The 27,833-nt window shown below is 37.8% G+C and overlaps 1 protein-coding gene across 2 annotated transcripts in view; it reads right to left on the reverse strand.

Annotated features, from left to right (window-relative positions):
• Positions 1-2,439: 2,439 nt before the first annotated feature.
• Positions 2,440-27,833, reverse strand: part of myo5b (myosin VB) — a 54,971-nt gene continuing 29,577 nt past the window's right edge. For both annotated transcript variants that reach the window (XM_081391563.1, XM_081391562.1), the window contains exons 12-39: positions 25,038-25,178; positions 24,276-24,398; positions 23,549-23,632; positions 21,399-21,542; positions 21,185-21,282; positions 20,231-20,317; positions 19,889-20,000; positions 18,922-19,133; positions 18,675-18,831; positions 18,344-18,583; positions 18,019-18,255; positions 16,656-16,740; positions 14,840-14,985; positions 14,643-14,762; positions 14,407-14,541; positions 13,778-13,846; positions 10,274-10,513; positions 9,650-9,732; positions 7,572-7,770; positions 6,953-7,046; positions 6,737-6,868; positions 6,508-6,659; positions 5,842-5,931; positions 5,322-5,472; positions 4,936-5,230; positions 4,662-4,836; positions 4,484-4,564; positions 2,440-3,545 (exon numbers count right to left, since the gene is read on the reverse strand). In XM_081391563.1, the coding sequence (XP_081247689.1) occupies positions 3,393-3,545; positions 4,484-4,564; positions 4,662-4,836; positions 4,936-5,230; positions 5,322-5,472; positions 5,842-5,931; positions 6,508-6,659; positions 6,737-6,868; positions 6,953-7,046; positions 7,572-7,770; positions 9,650-9,732; positions 10,274-10,513; positions 13,778-13,846; positions 14,407-14,541; positions 14,643-14,762; positions 14,840-14,985; positions 16,656-16,740; positions 18,019-18,255; positions 18,344-18,583; positions 18,675-18,831; positions 18,922-19,133; positions 19,889-20,000; positions 20,231-20,317; positions 21,185-21,282; positions 21,399-21,542; positions 23,549-23,632; positions 24,276-24,398; positions 25,038-25,178 (4,035 nt within the window). In that variant the 3' untranslated portion in view covers positions 2,440-3,392. The remainder of the gene's footprint in view (positions 3,546-4,483; positions 4,565-4,661; positions 4,837-4,935; positions 5,231-5,321; positions 5,473-5,841; positions 5,932-6,507; positions 6,660-6,736; positions 6,869-6,952; positions 7,047-7,571; positions 7,771-9,649; positions 9,733-10,273; positions 10,514-13,777; positions 13,847-14,406; positions 14,542-14,642; positions 14,763-14,839; positions 14,986-16,655; positions 16,741-18,018; positions 18,256-18,343; positions 18,584-18,674; positions 18,832-18,921; positions 19,134-19,888; positions 20,001-20,230; positions 20,318-21,184; positions 21,283-21,398; positions 21,543-23,548; positions 23,633-24,275; positions 24,399-25,037; positions 25,179-27,833) is intronic.

The raw sequence follows: 27,833 nt of genomic DNA on the forward strand, positions 1-27,833 counted from the left end.
ACTTTGACAGCGAATAACTTTACACCTGAGGCGTTTAAAGACTCCATTTGTCCATTATTTATTTCTAAAGAAACACGAAAATGTATAAAAGGCTCCATTACCTTGTATCTTAAGTTATGGCCCCGTAGAAGCAGTTTTTGTAAAAATAGGCTAACGACTGCATCATAACCACGCGACTCTCTGTCGCACAGTAGAGAATTACCGTATGGACAGGAGGAGAAGCTCGCGGGCAATCGGGGGGACGTGGAGGCAAAATGACAAAATTATTAATCAGAATACTTAGCAAAAGTTTCTCCTGCTCCTAACTCATGGACACCTCCTACTCACACTCTCCCTCTCTGCAAGTTTCGGAAGGGAATGATTCAGATTTCTCTTGGCACAGCTACTAGAAGACAGACAGGTTGCTCACGTCACATCTACGTCGTCAAGCTCAGTTTGAGTCTGCGCAGTACGCTCAGCCATCAGGAAGTGAGTGCTTCTAATTGACTTCACTTTTCTCCGTTGAATCCAATGGGGTCGCTGTGTCCATTTCTTTTACTGTCTATGATTGCACAACGTTTCCAGGAAACATGTTGTTCAACCCGGTTTCAAAACCGTAGCAAAACGTTGCGTACCGGTGCCCAGGTGGTATTATAGCATAGGGGGCGGGACACTTTACATTCTAGAGAGCATTTGATTGGACAGAAGATGTGACAAGAAGCTGAAGTCCAGGGTGACGTCATAAAAAATCTGTGATCCATTTTAGCAGAAGTGAGGGATGTAAGTTTTGAATGCTTATTATCTCCTAAATGCGAATTTTTTCATTGGTTTGGATGGATCACACCAGCTTATTCATAACCTTAAGCCTAACATATTTATACTAAAAGCTGAAAAACTTGAATTTTGATTTCAGGGGGCCTTTAAACTTTGTTTGGATTTCTCCGTTGTTGATAGTGTCGTCCACTCTAGCATTGCATGTTCGTGCATTTTGGGGGCGGAGCAATGAGGGGAGGGGTGTGTTTGTTTGGGTTGATTTCAAACATCAAGTGTTCAACAATTATTCTCAGAAATCACTTGCCTTGCTGCACCTTTAAGTTTCATGCCGACTTACATTTTACTAGCTTCTTTATATTTTGCCCCCATCAAAGAATAGTGTCAAAAGAGCAATGCAAGTGCCGTTTTATTCCTGACTGAATGAGTTGAGCGAATGATTCAGTGATTCACTCACATGAAGACTGTCACCTGCAGAAAGATTATTGTCACTGAAAAATCCCCACCACTAAGGCACAGACTGATGACTAATGAGCTGTCTGGAACGCACAAATAGTGAAATGCCTCAGTGCTGCTGTTGCAGTGTTGCTTGACCAATCAAATTCGAGGACCTTACTGTGCCTATTAATGGAATTCTTATAAAAGTAGGTAGGAAGGTTCTAGAAGACGTGCTCCTCTTCTGGCTAACAACGTATTTTAGCCGTGATTATAGTATATGCACAAGATTTTGATATGTGGAAGTCCTGTTACTGATGGTTTAAACTGAATGCGTTATATCAAGTGTGATGTTGTGGAGCATAAAAATGAAGCCACTGTATTCTTTGATAAACTGGTTAATGCGACAGCAGTGGCGTGAACTTTAATGTGTGAGTTCCGTGTTAGAAAATAGCATGCATGGTGCAGTAAGTGTGAAACAAAAAGAAATTGTACTTTCTGTTGGGGTGTCACTGAAAAAAAGAGAGATATTATATACAAAATATGTACATAACTTCGAACTCAAATGTATAAATCCACAGGAATTATGATAAAGACATGTAATTTTGGAGAGCTCTATTCTGACTCAACTTGTGCTCCAGATAAGTTAAGTAAAGGGCAGTAAAAATAGACAACCCCTTAAAAATTTTAAAACTTCTCCATGAAAAGTAATTCTGGTTAATGTGAAATTTATAGTCTGAAAATAATACAATATATTTAAAAATTAATAATAATACAAGAATACCAATACGAAAATTTACAGTCCTTACTTTATTGGCACTGAAAGAACTATTTAACTCCAGAAAATTACATCCAGAAAGTGATACACAATACATGATTATTTGACAGTTTTGTATAAATGTTGAAACCTAGAGCTAAAAGATGATCACTTTTAAACAAAGTACAGTTTCCTGCATTTACATGATGCACTATTCCTGTAGAACAGCCCATTCTGTTGGCAAAATTGTAAGAATGTATAAAATTTTAAAGTAAACAGTGAATGGTTATTGCTATTTAATTGCACGTAATCATTTAAAGAGCTGTGAAAATGTATCAAGTAAATTGTGATAATTGCTTTCATGAAGTAACCTGGTACTTTTCAGAATGTCTTTTCTGTACACCGAACTTATCCCAGTCTATATGACGCCTCCTGAGATGTTTCATCATACTTGCACATGCCCTCCAGCACATTCTAGATCCCACCAACAAACAACAATCACAGAAATATTTATTTCGATAGAATATTAAACATCCCAGCTCAAACTCCTCTCATTGTCCTCATCTTCGTTTTCTCTGCTCCACGTACTTCAACTTGTCAATGTCACTTTCAAGATCAGCACCATTCGTTGACGCTGTGACATAACCGATTCAGGGCTCCAAGTCTCTGCAACTGATTCTTCAAAAACATGGAGAAGAAAAAAGCTTTAAAAGTCCCTATTCGTAGAGATTGGTCACTGGCAACAGCCACTGCAATGCAGAGATTTCCTGCTTCTTTCTGTAAGAGGTTGTGGGGATGAATCTTGGCAGCTGATTTTAAAAGTTCTCCTAGAAAAAAAAATGAGACTGTGGGTTTGCTTCAGTGGGAGCCCATGTTTCTGAGATGAGACAGTGCTCCAGCACAAGCAAGGGAAATAACAGACACTTTTACATTACACACACAAATAAATCAGTGCATACTAATACAGATACTCGAGTGCGGACACGCACATCTTGCAGTAGTGTTTCATGTCAGTAGCCCAAAACCCTCTTACTTTCATTTAGATTAAACTTAATCATTATTAGTCAAATAACTAATCGTTATTATTAAGAATTAGTCAAAGACAAACACATCCCAATCCAAATATAGTGTTTTAACTTTCTTCAAACAATAGTTTTGCTTGTATTAATTGGGAGCCCAGAAAAAAACGGGTTGAATGTTATAGAAGGAAATTCAAAAGGCAGACAGCTTATTTATACCACTCATCATTGGGACTCACTGAAACCGCATCTCAACACCACAGTTAGTCGGTCAGGGAGACTGTAAGTCTTGTTAAATGCCGATACAGTAAATCCCACACGTTTGGTTGTTAGTTTATGGGTTAGCAGATCTGCGACGTGGCCCGCTCTCATTTCTGCAGGCCGCAGGTCTGACTCGATAGATCTCGGAGTGAGACGGAGAGATTGAGATGTCAGACCCGCGTGAGGAAGTCCAGGCTGAGGGAGGCAGGGATGTGTATGGCTTCCAGAGTGAGCGCTGAAGGAGTGTAAGGGAAGAGCACAGGGAAGGTGTACTTTGTGTCCACCAGCAGTTGGTTGATTTCTATCCGATCTTGGAGGCGATTCTGCAGAAGAAAATAAGAATATTAATCAGACATGCTCATAAAGAAATCAATAATAAATTATGAAACAATAATTTATTATACAAGCTTTTGAACGCTTGTACTGTATGTGAAAAAAATAATTCTGATGAATGATCAAATGCACTTGTTAAAGCCTGTCTAGAGGAGGTATAAATGTAAACAGACTGTCTTTAGTTAATGTGCAGAGGAATAAAAACTAAAATGAAATAATGAAATATATGCTAAAATATATGATCTCTACAGACTTTGTAGCATAAACAGAAGTAACAGACATGCAGCGATCTATCTAAAAATACAATTAAAGTCAATCAAACAAAACGTTTAACAGTTTGGGGTCAGTAAGATTTTTTTTTTTAAAGAAAAAAAATATATATATTATTCAGTAAGGATGCATTAAATTGATCAAAATTAAAGTAAATACATTTATTATGTTGCAAAAGATTTTTATTTCAAATAAATGCTGCTTTTTTAACTTTGAACTTTCAGGATTCAAAGATCACATGAAAACAATAAATAAATAAATATATAAAAATATATATATAAAAAAAAAAATTTCAGGGGACACGAAATGTATGAAACACGTATGGAGAATAAGGCAGACGTGACTTTTAACGATAAAACAAAAACATCTATGTCCATAGTACAAACACAGCATCTCAACCAATCATGCATGTCATTGGTCATGGAAATACTCAAGTAAAACTATTTAAAAATAAATTAAAACAAAATTGAAATAGTTTTTAGAACTTTAATAATATTTCTATAATTTATATATTAAATTAAACATGAATATACCTTACTATTAATTAAACATTTACTTTTTAATATTAAACTTTTTAAGTAGGAGTGTGTTTGGTAGGATATTATTTTTGCTTAGTTATGAACTACTGAAATTTGCAAGTGTGTGTACATAGTTTTACCTGTATGTCTCTTATGAAGGACACAGTGACTCGTTCCTCAAACTCATTGAGTGGCGTGTACAAGTTCAGAATCTTCACTATCTGAGGTGAAGTAAATGCAAGATTAAGACCATGAAAAGTCAATAATAATAAAAAAAAAATCCAGTAAACAAATGTTAAATGCTAAATGAATGTCTACCTGCTGTAAGCTGAGGGCGGAACAGAGCGAACAAATGGCCTCTGCGTCTTGGGAGGTCTTCTTCTTCACCTGCAGCAGCTGGGCGGCCTGGATAACAGGCTCCATGGTGGTTATAGTTCCACCATGGTGCAGATTCTTACCTCTCACCCATTCCTCCAACTGACTGATGTTGTACCTGAAACAATACCAATGGACGAGATGGCCGTTACACTCATTAGACGTTCCTGAAGATATAACCAGGCCATGGATTGGCCTAAAAGCATCAAATGTGTACCTGAGCTGCATGCCGGTACTCCAGGAGCAGACGTCTTTGCGCAGCAGCAGGTTGTTGAGGGTCACTGCATTGATGGAGTAGAAGAGTTGGCGAACCATCTGCTGGCCGATCTCAGGGTCCAGGCCGTGGTCCGCCATGGTGGTGTAAAACTGTCCCAGCTGCCTGATCAGAGCCTGCAGCGTGTAGCCCGCCGGACCTCCACTCTCACAGTCCATACTAGAGGAGCGGTTCCTGTAGCCCATGGGCTTCACTCCGGCCAGGCTGGGGATGCTCTCGCTCTCAAGCATGGCAGATACTACCAAAACCAAACACACAAACATGCACTCCTTATGATACATCAGAATCTGCAAATCATTTAAATTTTTAACGTGTCTCTATGTACCCACCAATCATGGGTTGCATGATGTTCTCCGCCACTCTGATGAGCTGCTGATAGATCTGGATGGAAAGGTCACTCAGAACCTGTCGATACTCCGCAAGGTCAAAGTTCTTCAGGCAGTGCTCGTTCTGCTTGGGACTGTTCTGTGTCATAAACGCCTATGACAGGAAGCAACAGCATAATCAAACAAAAGATTAGTAGGCGGGGTCACCTGGGGCTTTAAAACCAGACTTTTGATGGCAGAATATGTGGCTATATGTTAAAATGTGGTAAATGGATCTAGCTCCAGTGGAATATTGAGCGGAGTGTCAAACTGCGCAGTGATAACGGCTAGAGCGAGAGTGAAACCTAAGCGCTGAACACTGAAGGGCGGGGTGGTATATATTTTTGGGCTTTCAGACAAAAAACGAAAATATCATTTTCGGCTGATAATTTTCAGCAGCCAAAATTTCGGTGCATCCCTAAAAATATCCAATGAACAAACATGCAAGGAAAAAAACAACTGTAAAAAGACTGTGACATCTCACCTCGTCCCCGCTGTACTGCTTCAGACAGTGCAGGAGTCGACTGGTATTCGCCAGCCAGAAGGAGGTCATCTCAAAGTCATCGTTGTTTTTCTGGAGAATGAATAAAAACAGGGATGATGGACAACCTGTATCATCATGAGCTTATACACTACCATTTATACTCGTATACTCACCAAGCCTGCATTTATTTGATCAGAAACACAGTAAAAACATAAATATTGGTAACACTTTACAATAAGGTTCATTAGTTAACTACATTAGTTAACATTAATTAATAATGAACTGCACTTATACAGCATTTGTTCAACTTTGTTAATGTTAATTTCAACATTTACTAATACTTTATTAAAATCTAGTTAATGCACTGTGAACTAACATAAACAAACAATGAACAGCTTTATTTTTATTAACTAACATTAACAAAGATGAACAAAAACAGTAGTAAATGTATTGCTCATTGTTAGTTCATGTTAGTTAATACATTTACTAATGTTTAATAAAGGAACCTTATTGTAAAGTGTTACCAAAATATTGTGTGCCACTTTTGATCAATTTAATGCACCCTTGCTGAATAAAAGTATTAATTTCATAAAAAATCATCTTACTGACCCCAAACTTTTGGACGGTAGTGGGAGTATGTTGATGTGGAGAGTGCAATATACATACCTTCAGGACCTTTTTAATGGCATTGATGGTTGCAGTAAGGAGCGAATGAACTTTCTGGTCGTCGTTGATGTAGTCGGCATGACGAATGCACATGAAAAGGATGTAGGCGGGGAGGCAGGGGACAGTGGCCGACACGGCATTGGGCTTCATGTCTAAAGACAAGACCTGTGTATTAATTACAGCCATAGAACCTCCACATTCAAACGTGCTTGCATGCAACCACACATACCAGTAATCAAAGTCTTGACCAGCAAGGCCTCATCTTCTTTGTAGTACTCCAGCATGCCTTCAAAGTCCTTTTCTTTCCTTTGTACAGTGACCTGACGAGTCAGCTCTGGTCTGCTCCTAGTGGCCTGAGAAACTATAGAAAGAATAACAGCACATCAGCACAAGGCTCAACTAAAAGTTAAATGTTAAACACGGAGACCAAAGGTTAACATTTAACCTTCCAGCTCTTGCACTTTCTTCATATAGATCCTCAACTGTTTCTTCAACTTCTTCTCGTTCTTCTCCAACTTCTCAACAAGTTCCTTTAGATCCTGGAGAACAACCAAACCGTCATCTTGAGTGAGCCAATAGTGTTGGATGCAATGATACTTTACTGCCCTTTTAGAATTAGTGGCTAGTAGTTTGAGGGCTCATTAAAAATAATTGTCAATAATTGAAATATATATATATATATATAAATATATATAATACACACACACACACACACACACACACACATATACAGTATGTATATTATTAAAACAAGTGGATTTTTTTTAAATCAATTTAACATTTTTCAGAAGCAAAACTGATTGTGTAAAATTAAAACAGTTTAGAGGTTGTAGTCTTGTATTATTTTTCAAATAGTTTATATTGTTTTAGCATAAATCTAACATAACTTAGAGGTTTATGCCTAAAACAAGACCATCAATTGGCCAATAAAGTATGAAAAATACATTTCAAGTCAAAATATATTATCTGAAAACAAGTGTATACTATTTTAAGGAGTCTAGATCAATTTAGGGAAAAAAAGAAGACAAAAATGATTTTCGCCGCTTTTTTAGATGAGCCCTCACCAGGTTTTCGTTGGTGAGGCGTGTGATTTCCTGCTGCACGCTGAACTCCACCAGAGCTTCAGGAGAAAGCGTGGAGAAGTGGTTCAGCATGTCCTGCTTCTTCTCCAGATTGTCCTTCAGCAGTTCGACCTGGGTGTGGAGAGCCTCTAACTCATCCTTGTGCTGTCGAGACTGTGTCTGCAGTTGGGCCTCCAGCAGCCTGAACACATTCAAACATGACACACTATGGTATAAGTGGGTCTAAACGGTGTACATACTTCAGTCTCTAACAGTTAGCCCTCAAAACATTTCACAAAAATCTATATATGCCAAATGATCTTTTACTGATTGAAAAAACATTGACATATACAGAGACCTCGAAACAGAAAAGCCAGTTAAAGCTGAAGGGAAATCAAAGAAAATTAAAGCACAACCTGGCAACTTGCTTTAGACCCTGGTATGCCAGACCAAGCTCCCCATCTTCATTCAAATAACCCCAGTCTTGTGCTTTACTGGCGTTCGAGTAACGGAGAGCCAAAGAGACAGAGAAGCGGCAGCAGACAGAGAGGAGGGAAAGGCAGAAGAGAAGAATGACAAGATGGCAGGGCCAGTTAATTTAGCAAAGCAAGGCATGGCATTAGTCTGTGAAGACGTCAAGCATGAGGGCACATAAGAATTATCTGCAAGTATAGAGGTCATGTAGCTGTTATGACTTGATTATTTCTCATTTCTGTTTTTTAAGTGAGCTGGCTGCCCAAGCAATATTTGTAAGGAGATGTGGCAATCTCAGGAAATGAGAAATAGAGAAAGGTAGGAAAAACACATGAATGAGAAATCAGAGCCCAGTCCTGAGACCACAAAGGACGAAAACATATTCTTTCACATGTAATCAGCACCTCATCTAAAATCTGTCACTCTCCGACTCGTATTGTTTCAAAAGACCACTTTAAAATTGTGACAGCGAGAAAAGTCAGAGCAACCACGGTGAATACTGAACAGATTTCAGGGTCAGGTTTAAGGATACACTGGCCAAAGACAAAAAGATCAAAAGCCAGAGATGAAAATTTATATAGACTGTACTAAGGCACCTTTTTTGAACACTCCTACATAGTCTCCAAAATTAACCCTCAGTAAGTGCCAAATGGGCTTCAGTGAGTAAAAAAACAAAAAAACAAAAAGGTACTTGCTAGCTGGTCAGTAACTTAACAAGGAATTGCTACATAATAATTTGTTTAAATGTAACTGTAAGAACAATAGTGTGACCCTCACTGATCTGTCATACAAAGCAAATATGAAAACATGCAAGAGAGAAACAACTAAATATTAATAAATTATTATGTTGTAGTCAATGTATTCTTTTTCCTCTGCGCTTTTGGTTTCTCTATGCATTTTTTTTTTGCATTGTAAAATAAAACATGTTGTTTTTAAAAATTGCCAAATAATTTTGTCAGAGAAATACCTTAATCAAGTTTGTTTTATTCTTTCCTTCTTAAAATATTTCAAAAATATGACATATTTTTGAAATATTTTGATGGTTTAATTGAACTTGTAGGCTCATTAAAAACAAATATCCTCTCCGGACTTCACTTTTGCCCACTACTGTATAACTCAATTTATACCAATAAATAATTGTTGTAGTCACTAAATAATTGCTTGGTTCTCTTTATAAAGCTCACCTGAATTTGTCAGATCATTAGACATGATGCTGTAGTGCAACAAAATATAATAACATAAAAAATTGACTGTTTTGCATGAAAATAATGCAAAATAAAGTTTTGTGGCATAAAAATGTCTTCATCAACTTAACATGAGCCAGTGGTGGTCTATAAATTTGACAAAAAATTTCAGGTAACTTTTACATTTTTAGCTTTGAGACTGTGACAGCACGTGATTGGTGATTGGCTCTCCCGTAAACTAAAGGTATACTGCTGAAAATGAAATTAGACAGCATGAAGAGCTGAATCAGAGAGCTGCTCTGGATCTTGCAAATGGTCAATACCACTGAATTCCATCTTCATTAAAAAAAAGACAAATGAGTACGTGGAGGAGAGCTGGTGTCACTTTAAAAGCTTTTCATTTTGCAGATTGGACTGCCTTACTTCTTTGAATCAGGCGCATTCACAATGTCCTCCGCGTCCACGGGCTTCTTGTTGTTGGTCCATTCTGATACATCATTGGAATTCTGTATGGATGAAACAAAGATATCAATAGGGAACAATGAGTGAATGTTTATATGTCTGATGTGGGACATTTTTATACATCTCAGCAACTCAACTCAAATATATCTGTGTGGGCCAAATATAACAGTGAGAGCAAGAAAGAGCTTTCTTTCTGAGCATAATCAATACTGACTCTGATTCGCCCACCTCAGCAGATTCAGACAGGCAGGTGGATATAAAGTCACTTTCACTAGCAGTGCAGGTTTTGCTAAGCTCAGACAAACTATCACTATTACACTCAACATTCGTTGAATTTAAATTACTCTGAGCTCCATCAAAGCCCATTATATGCCATCTATCCCATGCAATGTCTCCATGTCTGATTGCTCCACTGGAGACCGATGGAATACTAATGGATTAGAAAGTCTAATATGACAATGACAGACTAAAATAGCTTAATTTGGTAAGACAACAGCTGTAAAAAATGGATTAGAAGCCCACAAAGGTCAAATTTTTATAAAATGTGTCCGTCGACTTATGTGTGGGTAATGTTTTCAGACTCACAATGTGGTTAATGTTCTCTGACTGTCTTGTGGAGTTCACAATTTGGGTCTTAAGCATAAGGACCTCCTCCTTGCGCACATCCAGCTCCTCATTGGCCGCTTTGAGTTGATTGAGCAGCAGGTTGTAGCCCTCTTGAAGCTCATTGGACGAGTTGTTCTCGGAGGCCCTGTCGGCCACCGCTTTCCTCAGCTCGTTCAGGTCATTCTTCAACTTCTTATTCTCCGTTTCGAGCTCTTGCCGCTGTAAGCAGAACAAATTTTTTAAAGAGTCTGAAAGAGGGTAAAAAGTCAGTATTTTTTTTACTACTTAAAGGATGATTTTTTTTATTCAAATCTATCAAAAGTGACCCGAGGCAAAACGTTGTAAATAAGCCAGAACTTATATGTGTTTGTGTGAGAGAAAGAAACTTTGAAACAGAAAGAGATGGAAAAAAATAAAAAAAATCAAGCATTGCTGACGGCAGCAATTGTATCCAGGTTAACCGAACGCCTGTAGCTAAAGCTTTGATCAGACGCAAAGAGTGTTTGAGAACAAGAACCATCAGCAATTATTATATAAGCTTACAGTGCAATGTTGGGGCGCTTTAAGAAAACAAACAAATCAGTTATGTAATTCTACTGCCTTGAGCTTTACTTGAGCTCAGCTGCACAGCCACCCAGCTTAAGCCCCACCAAAAATTAGCTTACCACCAGCGCATCCTCCCCTAATGATTATCCTGTTGACAACCTTTTTATACTCTGTGTAACTTTCATTAAAAATCATAAAAAATGAAAAAAAATAAAAAATAAATAAATAATTATATATCATTAAAAACCTTAAAAAAAAGGGGGGGGGGTGTAATATTGTAAATGTGCCTACAATGGTTTTAATGGGGGAGGAGTCAATTGCACGCGCAGGTACGCGCATTAGCGATTGGTGATCATGCTGCTCATCAACAACAATCATATTGGAGAGCTATTAAATATGAAGAAAAAGACTGCAGACGTTTGACATCTCGGAATAGTTCAAAAGATAACAGACATATTGTCCGTTATTGGTCACTTGTAATCTGCTATTGGTGAGTATCTATACATAGGCTACCCTGATCTTTTTGAAGATTCACTCACGTTATAAACGTCAAATGATACATATTTATATACATTCTTGCATGTTCTAAAACGCCGTGTCAAGTTAAAAGTTAAACTTTACTCGACACCCGTGCTCTTTTCCATTGTGTTTGCGTTTTTAAAGCACAAGCGCGTTCCTTAATTTAGCTTACTGCAGTTTTAAAGTCCTCACTATCTGTTATCCATGGACATAGTAAATACGTAGCTACGCCTATAGGCTATATGTCAATGGGACTGCAAGTCGACAAGTTATAAGTATTATGCCTGTGTAGGGACTAATTACATGCTTGATTAGAGATATTAATGTGTACTTTATTTGTGTTATATGTACATTACAAGTTCATTACGAGTGTCTTCGAAACATACAAGCCATATACAATAAGTGTATTATATTTGAGTAAAAAATATATGCTCAGTAATACCTTTGGCTTAAATTCCAAATACTACAAATTACACACTTTGTCTTCAATAACAAAACAAATATTACTTAGCTATACTTTGTACTATTTACTATTGTATAATATAGGCTAATGTACTTTGAGAGTATACTTCAATTCATTGTTACAATGATCATTTTCAGCACAGTTAAAAAAATTTCCGGGGGGACACCGGGGCGTTTCCAGGCCAGCCGGATTTATAAATATATTTAACATATAATAAAGTATAGCCTACTTTTTTTTTCATTAGAGATTGTTTATTCTTAGCACCCCCAAGAAAAAAATCCTGGAGTCACCACTGCAGCCACCAGATCAACATTTGGCTCCGGTGTTTGCATTCTTGTACTTTGTTCACTGGTCAGAGTCAAACCTTTTAAACTGAGCATGCTGTTGGTTTTCAACACACCCATGTGCTCAGATAAATAACTGTTCTTCAGATATGACAGAGTTCCTAAAGGCTACAGAGCTTACTCTGAATAGACACCATATTTAATTTTATGTCAGTGAAAACTAAGCTATAAAGGATGTATAGAATATACAGGAAAGACAAATAGATCTGACAAAAAAACATTAGCACACAAAGGAGCAAAATTTGAGTTTAAGTCCACTAATCCATGACTAGTCCAAGAGTGTGTTATATGTATGTGTATGTGTATATGTATATGTATATATGTATATACACACATATACATATACATTCACACACACACTTAGGCTCACTATTGGCCGACGCTGGTCGTGTGTGTGATGCTGGCCAATAGTGAGCCTAAGTGTTGACGTACAACCCAGAAGCACTGCGCTGTTACACTACGTGAACTCACTCAGAGGCCCACACAGAGGAAAATTAATACTTGAATAAAGTTGTTATTTTTATAATTTTTTTTGCGCACAAAAAGTAAAGTATTCTCGTCGCTTGATAAACTTATGGTTGAGGACTATTTTAGGCCTGGACTATTTTAAACATTGTCTTTACTAACTTTCTGGGCCGGCAAGTTTCAATTACATAGAAGCCTATGGAGGAGTGAGCCAGCTCTCTGATTTCATCAACAATATCTTAATTTGTGTTCTGAAGATGAACGAAAGTCTTAACGGGTTGGAACAACATGAGGGTGAGTAATTCATTTTTGGGTGAACTATCCCTTTAAGTTAACTATAATAACCGTGATATATACAGTATTATAGGGATGGCAAAACAAAATCAAATTAAAAGTACACATTTATGTATGTATTTGAATGAGCATTTCTTAATTTTACTTTCATATACATTCAGTTTTTAATTTACTTGATATTGTTTTGCTATCACTATTTAATCTCACATTATATGTTGTATTATCTTTACAACTTGGAGATAAGAACTTGATTCAAAATCTTTAAGGTCACAAGACACTGTTAAAAATCATTTTCTTTCATTGCTTCCGCTTAAATTATAAATCTCTTCTTGTTTATAATAATATTTTTGGCCAGACGAAGCTAGACAGAGCATTGAAAAAGTCATTTTTATTCCTTTCCTGACTTTGCCTCAAGGTTGTTAAAAGAGTTAACCAAACAAAGTGTTGAATGATCAAAAGAGAGATCGATTAAGACATAAACTGTATCTGACAGACAGTATATCATCCTGAACGTCAATTCCACACAGCCTTTTCATTTGAATCGAATTCAATGTTTATACAAAGGCACATTTCAATGTTTGTTCGAAAATCAAAGTATTTAATAAAATAAAGAATTGAGTTGCTGTATGAAAGTAAAACTTAATCCCATGTGCCATCCTGGCATAATTCAGCTCTCTAAAAAAAAATCCTAGTCTCAACTTTCTGTATCGTCCCACTCACCCAGAGTTTAACAGGCAGTGTGACCAGCAGCAGCAGCAGAGCGGCCCCAGTGCAGAACAAATCAATGAGTAGCACTAAGACAGACATTTGACTAGCGCCGTGACCATTAAACTCAGCGGGACTGACTCTTACCTTCAGACTGTTGTAGGCCAGGTCTGCATTTATATCCTCCTCTGACGTGGAGCTCTTGGGCTCATTACCCTGTTAGATAAAAGAAAAAAGAAAAAAGATGTAAACACAAGCTGACTGATAATGCAGAGGACCATGCTGTTGCAAGTACAGATGAGGGACCATCAGAAAAGATAAGTGGAGTTTATGACCGGTCGATTATGTTGCAACCTACATCCAAAATGTGGGAACTGTGAACCTGAATGACTGCTTAACAACACAAAGATCTAATGCTACAAACATGAGAGCAGGAAGAGAAACGTATAAACACAATAACAATCAGCAAATACTGATTATTTAAGATTATTTTGATTAATGCATACAGTCACTACCTTAAAGACCCTATCAAATGATTAGATGGTCAGTTTTCTTTTCTGTGTTGACATATTTCCAGTTAAGGCCAATGGACTTTTGATAAATGTCTTAAAATATATAGCTAAAAAAGAGAGTAATTATTATTTTATTTTGTCCAGTATTTTACAATGTTTTTTATTTTCTATTTTTTGGTTTTGTTCGGTTTTATTTTCTGTTTGGTTTCATTGGCAACTGTGAGATGAGAATGAAGGCAAAGCGGACATGACAAATACACATGCCTTGCGTTGGCTCAGTTCCTCTACTTTTTCTAGATTGGTCTGCAGCCTCTTTCTTTCCTGCTCCAGCTCTCGCACACGCTTCTGTAATTTCATGAAAACACTGAGGTCCATGGCGGCCTTCTCTATGCCCATCTCCTGCAGGAAGACAAATCATATTAATGCTCATCTTGAGGTACCTTTACACCCTTTACAAAACCTGTTGTTGTATGTCAGCAGATTCAGCCAAATAGCTTTACCTCCACCTGCTGGATGGTGTCATCAGTGTCTCCTGCCTCTGACATACTGATGGAGGGGTAGTTGGAGTCCGAGCCCAGACTGCTCTGGTTAGAGGGGATCCTCCGGTGACCGGGATGGAACTAAAGTGTGTAAAACCCATGTTAAAAACAACAACAAAAACAAAGTTCCAGAAGTTTAGACTCAGTCAGACTATTACCTTCATGGAGGACATGTCTTCCTGCAGGTTTTCATATCTCTGCTCCAGTCTGGAATATTCTTTCACCAAGTTCTGATATCGTTGCCTCTCGTCGTCCAGTTCCACCTGCAGGCGGCTCTCTTTCTGAGACACATCACTTGCCTGACCTGGGAGACACAACACAGGCATTCATACACAGGAAATAAACAATGAGCCAGACGACATGCTGCTCCTATTCCCTCGTATTTTTGTATTATGTGTGAACAACATATATTTCTCATAATCTAGGTCTCTAAAGTATCTCAAATATGAAAAACTGAAACCTCTTTTGATCCATTTTAGATGTGAGATCTCTATTTTACATTTACACAACAGGTTTTGTGTAACCATTTGACTTGAATATTATGCAATATAATATTGATGATGATAATACACCTTTTATTGATCTTCGGTTTGATTGATCAATGAAAGATCTTTATTACTCTGGTGGAAGACCTTTGAGCGTCAATGTGTAGGTTACAATATGTTCTTCATTCTGTAATCTCAATAGAAAAAAAACAAGGACCTTCTCTCATACTCTTCATTCACGATGCACATCATAACCGAAACAGCACCGTAGACTTGCATCAGATACTTCTCAACTGTACTCCAAGTTATATATACAGTATGAAAGCCTCTAATCACATCCTTTGAACAGACTCTGAGAAAGCTATCAGGCATATGGCCTCATAGTGATTTGATGAAGCGCCATCTATTAAAGAGGCAATTTCAATTTAAGGAGATAAGTGGTATAATAAATTTGTGACATTGTATCCTTTGACCCTTTAGTTTGAAGGTCCATATCAGACATACTGGATAAAGAAGGTCCAACATTTAAAACTTCTTCTGTATTTCCCAAAAATGTTTGAATGTTCCCCCAATTTCCTTTGGTTTTATTTAACTGTTATAGACCGTTGGTTATCTAATTTGATTTTATTTACCACATAAAAGCTTGATTGTGCCTCCAGCTTTAAATGTCCTATTCACTTGAACTACAGAAGACTTATCTTTAACGGGATAGATCTCACACACAAAAAAAACAAAATCATTTACTCACTTTTGTGTCGTTCCAAACCCGTGACTTTTACGGAACACAAAATAAATGATTTTGAAGAATGTTTCAATTGTTTTTGTCAATACAATGAATGTTAATGGGGTCCAAAACAAAACTGAATGGACTCCATTGACATTGTATGGACAATATGTTGGAAACATTCCTCAAAACATTTTATTGTTGTTCGGCAGAAGAAACAAAGTCATTTTGAATGACATGAGGGTGAGTAAATGGCAGTCACTTTTAACCTCAATGGAATAATATAGACAGAATAAGTCAAACCAGAAGCGAAAGGTCTGAGATTAAAAAAATTCTGCTTCCTACTCAAAAAGCTCTAACAAAACAAACTGTTAAAAGTCTGCAAAAACAATCACTACATTCATAACAGCGCGTCGAACAACGTAAACAGCATGGATAGCAGAACAGCAATAAGGAACAAGTGACATTTAACAAATAAAAAGCGTATTGAGACCAAACCTCGGGTTTCAAATAGCATTTTCGTATGTGAACAGGCTTGCTACAATGGTCAGCTTTTAGTTGTGCAGGTAAAGAAGCAGTGTCACATTCCTCCTCTGAAATCCAATATATTTTCAGTCTCTCTCGTCCCACTTCTGCACACAGACCCTCTTGTGCGTCAAACAAAACCAGCCCAGCCCTCCAGGCAAGTCACACATCCTCTCACTCCTCATACCCCTTCCTCCAGATGCTTTGAGTGTGTGTGACTCTGTGAAGCGTGAAACTTACCCTGAGTGGAGGACTGGATTTTGCGGTTCATCTCTTCTTTCTCCTTCTTCAAAAGCGTGTTCTCTTTCTCCAGCTCCTCTACCCTCTACACACAAAATAGAAAGAAAAGTCACACGACTCTTTCAGCCCAAACCATCACATAAACAAGCAAGTTTAACTGAAAGAAAGCAAATTTGAATGAAATATACTGGGGTCAAAAAGTTTGAGATGTTTGTATATTTGTATGCATGTTTGTACAAATATAAATTATATTATCAGCAAGTCAATTTCAGAGAAAATCTGAATTAAAATAATGAATTATTATTTCAGAATGTCTTACTAATTGATAAGTCCCCTTTTGGGCATATATATATTCCTATATACAATAACAAAAGTTTGGGGGTCAGTTAAAAAAAAATTATAATAATTTAATACTTTTATTCCGCAAGGATTAAACTGATCAAAAGTAACAGTAAATAAATTGAAAAAGTTACAAAAGGTTTTTGTTTCAAATAAATTCTGATCTTTTGAAAAAAAAAAATATTAAGCAGAACTGTTTTCAACACTGATAATAATACAATGTTTCTTAATTCAGAATGATTTCTGTAGGATCATGTGACACTGAGGACTGAAGTAATGATGCTGAAAATTCAGCTTTGTCATCACAGGAATAAATTACATTGTAAAAATATATTAAATTAGAATTTCACCAAATTAATTTTTCACAGCTATGGCGATCATGTGAGACATTAAGAGACATACATATACATATACATATACATACATATATATACACACACACACGCAAGCACGCACACATATACACATGTATATATATATATATATATATATATTCATATACATATGTATATGTATGTGTTTGCATTACAAGAAATTAAAAAATTATTAATATAAATGTAATGAATTGAGTGCATCACTAATCTTTAAGTCTAGTAATTATAATTTAGATTATTTCTAATGACTGTAATTTAAATTTATAATTTACTTTATCTTACTGTCATTAACTCTGTCTTTATTTTATCTAACTATCAAAACAAGAGGGAGATGATCACATTAAACACACTAGCTGATTATGTCATTTCAAAAGACCTTTTGTGAGCTAGTCAAAGCTCTTAAACAATTTCCATGCATTATTAAATTTTCTTGTGGGTGACAGACATTAGTTATGTAACAGCTGCCCTGTTATGAAAGCCAGAGTGTAATTTTTTTGTGTGGAAACTGAAAAGCTAAATGCATTGATCTATTTTTGTAACATTCAACCATTAACCCCAAGACAATTTAAATGAAACAGAATTAAGAGAAACTACATGAGACAAAAATACTAAAAATGGCAGCAAACATTGACTAGGCCATCCTTTCTCACCTGTTGGAGCCCTTGCTTCTCGTTGCTGAACTCCTCCTCTATCTGCTTCCTCTGGGAGTTGGCTTCCTGAAGCTCTGCCCTCAACTTCTCAAGCTCTTCCTGCAGTGATGCCACCGGAGTGCCAGCAGCCTGCCGACTGCGAATGGTCTCCAGCTCCTTCTGGAGCTTATTGACCTCTGATCCCAGAGCAGCGTTAGCAACAGCCAGCTGCTCTTTCTGATTTTTATAATCTTGCGACTGTAAAGAAAAGGAGATAGCTGCTTAACATAATGCCAGTTTGTTTTGGTGCCTGTAATCATGTATGCATCCTATTATCTTCCTGTACCTGGTTATCCATCTTCTTCTGAAGCTGCACGATCTTGTTCTCCATTCCGACACTGAGGTTTTTAAAGTGTTCGGCCGAACGGGCCTCTATCTTGAGCTGTTTGAGCTGACGAATGGCACGTACGCGACGGTAAAAACACTGGATGACAATGGCAGAATATCGGGCATGGAGATACTTCTTCCTCACAAGCCAACCACGGACGGTCTTCTGTATGATAATGGCTTTGTGATGAAGCAGGAACTGTAAAAGACAGAAAATGTAACTTAAAACTGTGCTTTAAAAAAAAAAAACATGGAGAAAGTGAAACACAAGATAAAGTGCAGCGGAGTACCTCCTGATATAACCGGCGTATGAACATGCCCCGGGCGAACGCCTGAATGGTGATCACAGCCTGACGGATCCTCAGATAGTCCCGTCTAACTTGTACCATCCGGTACTGCTTCTGACAAATAAGTGTTGCTCGGGTCAGGCGAAGCATCTCTGCATGTCTGAGGGACAGTGAAAGAACACAAGTTGTTAGGAAAGCGAAAAATGTGCCAGTGAAGTTCAAGCAAAGAGCCGTTTACTTAAACACTCACCTGCGTGCCAAGTAACCCCGGCCGTATCTCTGCAGAGTGATGGCAGATTTGCGGATCTTGCGGTACCGAATTCTCTGCAGCCATCCTCGCACGGTCTTCTGGATCTTAATGCAGGCATAGCGGAACTTATCGGCTCGGAGCTTCTCCAGATAGGCCACCTGCCCTGCCCTGAAGAAAATCTTTGTCTTTCCAAATTGGAACTTATCTGGATCCTGAAGGAGAAATTAAATAAAGAGTCACAATTAAAAAGCTTATTAATGATAAATATACTTGAATAAATAGTAATAAAATGTGTGTCATGTTGAAGATGCTATTTTGTACAAGCAGAAGCAGTAGATGTTAAAATGTCAAGATGTTAACAAAACAAAATTTTTGCTAAATCTGCATTCATTGATATAACAAATACATGACCGTTCAAAATTTTGGGGTTGGTGAGTTTTTTTCATGTTTTTGAAAGTCTGCTCAAAGAGTCTTAAAAATCTTACAGACCCCAAACTTTTGTTAGAATGTATTTATGAAATATTTAAATTATTAATATAGGAATATAGGTTGCACTTTATTTTATAGTACATGCACTTACGTGTACTTACCTAAGAAAGTACAGGGTAATATAAGGCAACTACATTGGTTAAGGTTACAGTAGGTTTAAGGGTAGGTTCTGGGTCAGTACCTAGCTATTACACAGTTGTTGCAATCACTATAATAAGTACATAGTATGTACATTCGGAACAGAACTGTAAAATAAAGTGCGACTGAAATATGGTCTGAGCTTATCAGCTTTTTTAAACACTAATGAGGCAATACCATGATATAGAGATGGTATTAGAAGCCAATACAATTGTATTAATGAGCTTTAAAAAAAACTGGGGTAATTGTTCAGACAAACATGGAATTACCACAATACCAGAATGAGAGCGAACATTATGTGAACAACTTACATTTGAGCTTCTAGCAACGTTAATCTTACCTTGACCAAGGTCTCCAGCAGGTTCTTACAGACCTGCTTCTTATCCCCAATGGTCAGGTCCTTTTTTGTCATGAGCACCCGATATCTGCTGAAGAAATCTGGATAGGTCCACCTAAGAAACGACATCAGATGTGACGAGGAAATGACACTAAATACACTTGTATTCAGTTTGATTTCCATAACCATTATTAAAATGAATTCGCTTCAGAATGATAATGGAATTTCATCTTCAACTATTTTAAGGAGAACATGAGGTTCATAAATAGAGGACAGACTGATGGAGAAAAGAAAGCCGAAGACAGGGGCCCTGAAGCACTATAAAAGAATCTGTAGATCTGTTACCTGGATGGATAGCCAGCGGCACTGATGCGGATGGTCTCGAGAACTCCACATGCTCGCAGTTGCTGAACAGCTCTACTAGAATCAAATCTAGAGAAAGCAAGAAATCAGCCAAAGGAGTGAGGGATCTTTACAAAAACCAACACAAGATGATCTAGACATTTTGTTTCTGGGTACAAAACACCACAGGACATTTGGGGCGTTCTCTAGACCTACCGGATCTTTCTCTTGAGCATAGAGCACATCTCCCGTGAGAGAGGCATTGGGAGGCTGCAGTCCACTCTGGGACTGAAGGCAGTCTGACTCACAACTCTGTGACTGTGTGTTCACAACCTTAAGAGCATGTGACTGACAAAACCCTCTCAATTTAGCATCCTTGAAGGGCATCCTTTGTGCTCAGGAATTCGCAGAGGGCACAAACAGAGCCAAACAAGACCCAACTCTTTCTCAGGTTTGTGAATTTTACACGAAAAATAAGTAAACAAATACATTGATTATGATAGATTGTAGATGTAGATGTTTATTATATCGTATATTTCGTATTATCTTATTTTCCAAGATCTAAATTTGGGCGGAACATTCGTTTTTATCATAGTATTTGGAACAGACAGGCCAATGTTGTCAGGTTTTCATTCATGCAAACACTTCAAGGGAAAAATAATTAACAGAAGTGTTAAATCAGCAAGAATTTTGCAAATGGGAAGCACTTCTACTGATTTTGATCTGAGAAAACTAGGTCTAATTATTTTATATAACCTGATCGGCTAATTCTCAGAGGAGCTTTGATGCCTTATTCTCGGAAGAAACTTGCAGAGCAATTGAGGTCGATCAAATGTCACTGTACCAGCATGACTCTAATGTTCTCTGGCAGTTTAAATTAATTTGCTATACCTCGCTATTTATAGCCAAGATAAACTAGATAAGTTCTAATAGAATAGGAAGAGAGACCAAACTTACACAAAGGATTCCTTAAAATCATTGGGCTTAATGCAGCGCACATAATGAGGGGTGGTAGCGTTCAGCGTTTCCATCAGAAGATGTAGAGAGTTCCTGAACTGTGAGGGAGAGAATTTTTCATCTCGTCATCATTATGTGAATCACCTCATCTTCATAATAAACACAGCTTCAGTGGATCCACCATCAAAAACTGGCTTTAGACACCAAGCCTCACCTGGGTGCCCACGCTTTTCCTGTGCTCACGGTTGTGGCCTTTTAGAGCAGGTTTGGCGGCCCGGACGTTGATCCTGGAGGTCTTGCTGGTGGCTGAGGGAGCAGGATCTTTACCATCATGGAAGAGATCTGCAACCAGCTGGAACTGTACAAAACAAAACAAAGAAAATATATTTTTGTAGAGACACAAGAAGACAAGAATATTAATAAAAATGGTTATATTTGATTATATAAGTGTCACATGAAGAAATCTTGACTGCTTAAACTGTAAAATGAATTTTCAGTGACATTACAGATGCATCACATCTTACATAAGAGGCATAAAACCCCCTTTTTTATTCTAGCTAGACTAGTGTAAATTTGTATTCAACTCCAGCAGCACTTCAAAGCAGTTTTAGAAGCCCTTTAAAATCCACTCCCTGAGCATCCACCGCAAGGCAGGTACACAGTGTGTTTCAATGCATTGCTAATACCATGATCCTGCCAAGTTTCAGCACTCTAAGACAGAATAGAGATGATATCATTAAACTGCCGTCACTATAGAGCTGGTAAGTCCCGCCCATCCGTAAAACCCCACTGGACCTCTAGATTGAAAAATCGTCAATGCAAGTGAATGTGAGAAAATAATTATTTTCTGGTCCCGTTTGAACTGGGCCATGAATGTGAACATATGTCGTCTGTGAATTTTTTATATAATTTTTCATGTTACGAGTTTGACAGTATATTGTACGATTCTTTGGCTAGCAGTTGTGGAAAAGACATAACGAGAAAGACTACATGTCGCCTATGTGACGTCACCCCATAACACATTTTCCCTCCACTTGTCAAATCACGGTGCTAATGCTGCGATAATCTATGGAGACAGATTGAGATGCCTGTGTGTTTTGTACCCAAATGTCACCATTCAAACCAAATGGGCTTTTCTTTCTTCAGATTCCCGTCTGAAAGTAGCGAAGAGTTGTAGTTATGTCTTTTCCACAACTGCTAGCCAAAGAATCATACAATATACTGACAAACTCGTAACATGAAAAATGATATAAAAAAATTCACAGACAACATATGTTCACATTCATTGCACAATTCAAACGGCACCAGAAAATAATTATTTTCTCACATTCACTTGCATTGACGATTTTTCAATCTAGCGGTCCAGTGGGGTTTTACGGATGGGCGGGACTTACCAGCTCTATAGGTCTGACACTAGATGACACTGATAAACAGAGATGCTAAAAAAGAAAGTAAATACAAATTAAAGGTGTATGTAGCAATGATCTCCCGAGTTGCATCCCGATTACTTATATAAGTAGGCCCCTTTTGAACAGGGTTGTCTAAAGTAATGGAAATTAAGATTAATCATTTGTTATAAGTTAAAGTAAAAATTTGCCTCCGTATCCTGGCCTATCACAATTTTACACTGAAATGGATTTCACTGGCTGTTTTAAATCAGCAAGACAGACAAAAATACAGTTTATTTTTAATAAGGATGTCGGTCACCAGTGAAATATATCCTTACAATTTTAACATGTATTACATTTTAACATTAGTCAAGTAAAATAAAAAGGCACTTTATCATTTAAATTAATTAGAAAAAAATCCTCACATTCAAAACGAAAACGTTACCACTAGACCAGCGGTTCATACTTGGCTTTTAAGTGATCAGTGGTAGATGTAAGACTGAAGTTATAGACATCACATAGACTATTTATTAAAACAGTAAAATATCATGTTTAATTATTTCTGTACAACTTATTTAATATGCATAAGTTAAGCCTTCACTATTAACGCAACAGTATTCCAACACTGTCGTGCAGGGAAGATCTTTAACTTGTAGATGCTAATGTGCTGGTGTCTTTAAATTAACTTAACTCAGATTCCAGCAAATTCTGGACAGGGAAGAGTAACATAAATGAGCTGAGCTAAATATACTAAGGGTATTACCTTAAATTAATAATAACAAATTGTCAAATCTAAAATGTTTGATATTATGATAATAAACTGTTAATTATATTCATATTCATTATATTTAGTTCATGAAAATTGTATTATATTTAATATAATAGTTAATATTATTGTTATTATTAATGAACTTTCTATTCTTTTGCAATTTTAAAACATAATATTTGAATCTTACCAAAAATACCCATTGCTCACCTTACTGGCCTTGAGGATGTTTATCTGCTCCTCATAAACAGTGTCTCTGTTCTTCTCCAGGAAGCCGTCACACTGATATTCAACCTGCCAGGAATGACATAATGTCACAAGTTTAACGCGTACCACTCAAAATAACTTGCTACCTAATTTGTGTGACCCAAAACCGGCATGGAGAAGAATCAGCCATTTTTGTTGCATTCATCATGCATTATTAACACAATCATTTGTGTTGTGTAACAAAGTTCCTCACAAGTTGGGTTTCAGTGAGCAGATTTGTCCTAAAAACCCAGCTGTGCAACACACACATTTATAATCTCCACAAAAAGTATGCATGTCACTCAAGTTCAATTTTGGAATCTAGTCATCTAGGCAATTTAAGGCCTGGTTTTACAGACAGGGCTTGGATTAAGCCAGGATTAGGCCTTAGTTTAATTAGGGCATTAAAGAAGCTTTTTTAAACGTGCCTTATAAAAAAACATTGCTGGTGTGCATTTTAAAACAAAACAATGGCACTGACATTTTAAGATATGTCAGTGCAAATTGCTTTCAGTTAAAACAGCTCAAACATGCATTTTAGTCTGGGACAAGGCATAAGCCTCGACCTTAAAACCGGGGGAAATGTCCTGTTAAAGGGTTAAAATCTATTGGGTTTACAATTTATAGCATGAAAGCCTGGTTTTGGTGACATCATTATAGCACTTAACTCCTTAATAAAAGCTAAACCCACCTTATCTGCAAAGTGGACCACAATGAAAGACCTGTTGGACATCCTAGGCTTTTCGAAATGCCCGCTGCTTGAATGCTTGCTGTACAGCTTCTGCGCCCAGTTTTGATCCGTTCCTTTGGGAACCTGTCAGATGCAGAAAAGAAAAATACTGTGAACTGAAAATATTATTTGGGTTACCTGTAGCAGAAATAGCATGTTCACCCTCTTTTGAAGCTGCTCCGGTTCCTACTCAACAACTTCAAAGAGCAGGGGTGTTTAAAACTAAATTAGATGCTCTGTTCTAGAGGTCTGCGTGGGATAGAGTTTTCTTAAACTCCTTTCTTAAAGGAAGCTTTTTTAAACGTGCCTTAGAAAAACACATTACTGGTGTGCATCTTAAAACAAAACAATGGCACTGACATTGTCAGTGCAAATTGCTTTCAGTCAAAACAGCTCAAACATGCATTTTAGTCTGGGGCGTCATTAGAGCACTTGGAGTTTTCCATCCGACTCCCGCAAGATTATCTAACACTCCCGCCCACTTCCGCCAAGATATGTTAGATTTTATCCCGCTCGAAACTTTTACGTTTTGTCCCGTTCCTGCCCGCAAAAGCCTGTAGGAAGAGGTCTACGCTGATTTTTCCCGTTAGATTCTGTCTTGTTCTGGTGTCTATAGGCTAGGTTTTCCAATTTCCACACACACAACACTTCAGATCTCCGGTTGTTTAGGCAGCATGCCTCTCAAAATCTTTTTATCAACTTTTTTCCACTGCTCAGGCTCACCTTACACTCCTCATCAAGAAGGTCCAGGATACCAAGCTTGGCTTCAATGAGGTCAATGCACGGCTGGTTATCATAGAAATCAATAAGTGTCCAGGGGATCTGCTCCTTCATATACTCTTCTTGCTCCAGTTTAAACACATGCTGAGTGACAGATTATGTATATGTATTAGGTAAATGCATCAAACACATGAAACTTATTGCAACTAAATACAGCCAAGAGTCACAAACACATAGATCATTCCTGTTATGCATTACATTTTGAACATGAAATGAATATGCTTTTGTTGTTATTGAATGAAATATTTATACACTGTATAAACTATATAATTCGAAATGCAATTCTAAAATGATGTCACTTCGTGGAAAATGACTTTATTAACCCTTGTGCATTGTTAGAATTTACATCCTTTCGTTATGTTTGTGGCTGAAAACAGCCACTACTTTAAACTGCTGTAAAAATGTATCAGATAAATATTTTTTTCAATTTTTTTTGCATTAATCTATTAATCAACCTCAGTCCTGCTCAAAAATATTAAATGTTTAAAAAAATTTCAGGATTTTAACTCTTTAATTGCCAAATTCGTAAATGATGTCACTGATTTGGGAGGAAAAAAAACACAAAATTACTAATTTTCAATATAAAATGTGATTGTGGACTGGATTTTTTTTTTACCTTTTATCACAGTCTTGGACATGTCAAAGATTAGAAACAACATTGGTTTTGATGCATTGTTAGTTTTTGTGCAGCATCAGATTTTAACTTTTTCTCCCTCATTTACTGTTCGTGGCTGTTTTTGCCCCATTGACTTCCATTATAACCACATTTTTTGATTGCAAAGCCATGACACCATATAATCATGCATTTTTGATTGTTGGTGGTTTTCCCTGTTGGGAAGAGGTAAAATTTGTAATTTTTACTGTTGATAACCGGGTGGCACCATTAACCCTTTAGATAGGCCTGTGCCAAAAAAAGCTTAGTTTCTGGCTTTTACATGGAGTTATATGGAGTATAACAGCATAATAAAGTGTGTGTGTGTGTGTGTGTGTGTGTGTGTGTGTGTGTGTGTGTGTGTGTGTGTGTGTGTGTGTGTGTGTGTGTGTGTGTGTGTGTGTGTGTGTGTGTGTGTGTGTGTGTGTGAACTCACCTCTATGCGTCTGAGAAAATCAAAATATGCACCTCAGCTCTCAGAACTGCATGGAGTAAACAAAAACAAAGTAAGTGTATTTATGCACCTGCTGCCTTTTGATGGTGAGAAATGCAGACTAAACAAAAACAAAGCAAGTGGATTTAAACGCGTGCATGCAAGCCTGCTGGTCATTTGATGGTGAGAAGAGCAGCAAGCAACATGAGAAAGGGCTTGACTTGTAGTGAAGTTTTAGAGATGATTATGCAGCCTGACCCCTCCAGCGAGCTGCAGGATGTATCGTCTTCTCCCTCTGACACCACAGACTCAGGAGAGTCAGATCCTGATTTGGATGTGGCACCCTCATCATCCACTCTAGCTTCCACTGAAGGCGAGGAGGATTCGGAGGATCCTGGATCTGGGTGGATTGGGAGAAACGGCGAAGTGTTGTTTTCCACCAACGCGGAGACAACTCTCTTTCTTCAGCCTGCCAGTGGCGTGACTCCAGGGCCGACACGCTATGCCATCACAAGGCATAGTCATACATGTTTGTATGACTGTACAAACATGTATGTGTTGACGCAAGTCATGCTGACAATGAGGTCAATCATCTCCTCCGTAAAAAACAGATTGAACACGGAATCCATGTTCTGGACCCTTGCGAAGGCATAGCGCGTCGGCCCTGGAGTCACGCCTCTGGCAGGCTGAAGAAAGGGAGTTGTCTCCGCGTTGGTGGAAAACCACACTTCGCCGTTTCTCCCAATCCACCCAGATCCAGGATCCTCCGAATCCTCCTCGCCTTCAGTGGAAGCTAGAGAGGATGATGAGGGTGCCACATCCAAATCAGGATCTGACTCTCCTGAGTCTGTGGTGTCAGAGGGAGAAGACGAAACATCCTGCAGCTCGCTGGAAGGGTCAGGCTGCATAATCATCTCTAAAACTTCACTACAAGTCAAGCCCTTTCTCATGTTGCTTGCTGCTCTTCTCACCATCAAATGACCAGCAGGCTTGCATGCACGCGTTTAAATCCACTTGCTTTGTTTTTGTTTAGTCTGCATTTCTCACCATCAAAAGGCAGCAGGTGCATAAATACACTTTGTTTTTGTTTACTCCATGCAGTTCTGAGAGCTGAGGTGCATATTTTGATTTTCTCAGACGCATCAAGGTGAGTTCACACACACACACACACACACACACACACACACACACACACACACACACACACACACACACACACACACACACACACACACACACACACACACACACACACACACACACACACACACACACACACACACACACACACACACACACACACACACACACACACTTTATTATGCTGTTATACTCCATATAACTCCATGTAAAAGCCAGAAACTAAGCTTTTTTTTGGCACAGGCCTATCTAAAGGGTTAATGGTGCCACCCGGTTATCAACAGTAAAAATTACAAATTTTACCTCTTCCCAACAGGGAAAACCACCAACAATCAAAAATGCATGATTATATGGTGTCATGGCTTTGCAATCAAAAAATGTGGTTATAATGGAAGTCAATGGGGCAAAAACAGCCACGAACAGTAAATGAGGGAGAAAAAGTTAAAATCTGATGCTGCACAAAAACTAACAATGCATCAAAACCAATGTTGTTTCTAATCTTTGACATGTCCAA

The sequence above is a fragment of the Scardinius erythrophthalmus genome, assembly GCF_964197995.2.
Source record: "Scardinius erythrophthalmus genome assembly, chromosome: 17".
NCBI lineage: Eukaryota > Metazoa > Chordata > Actinopteri > Cypriniformes > Leuciscidae > Scardinius > Scardinius erythrophthalmus.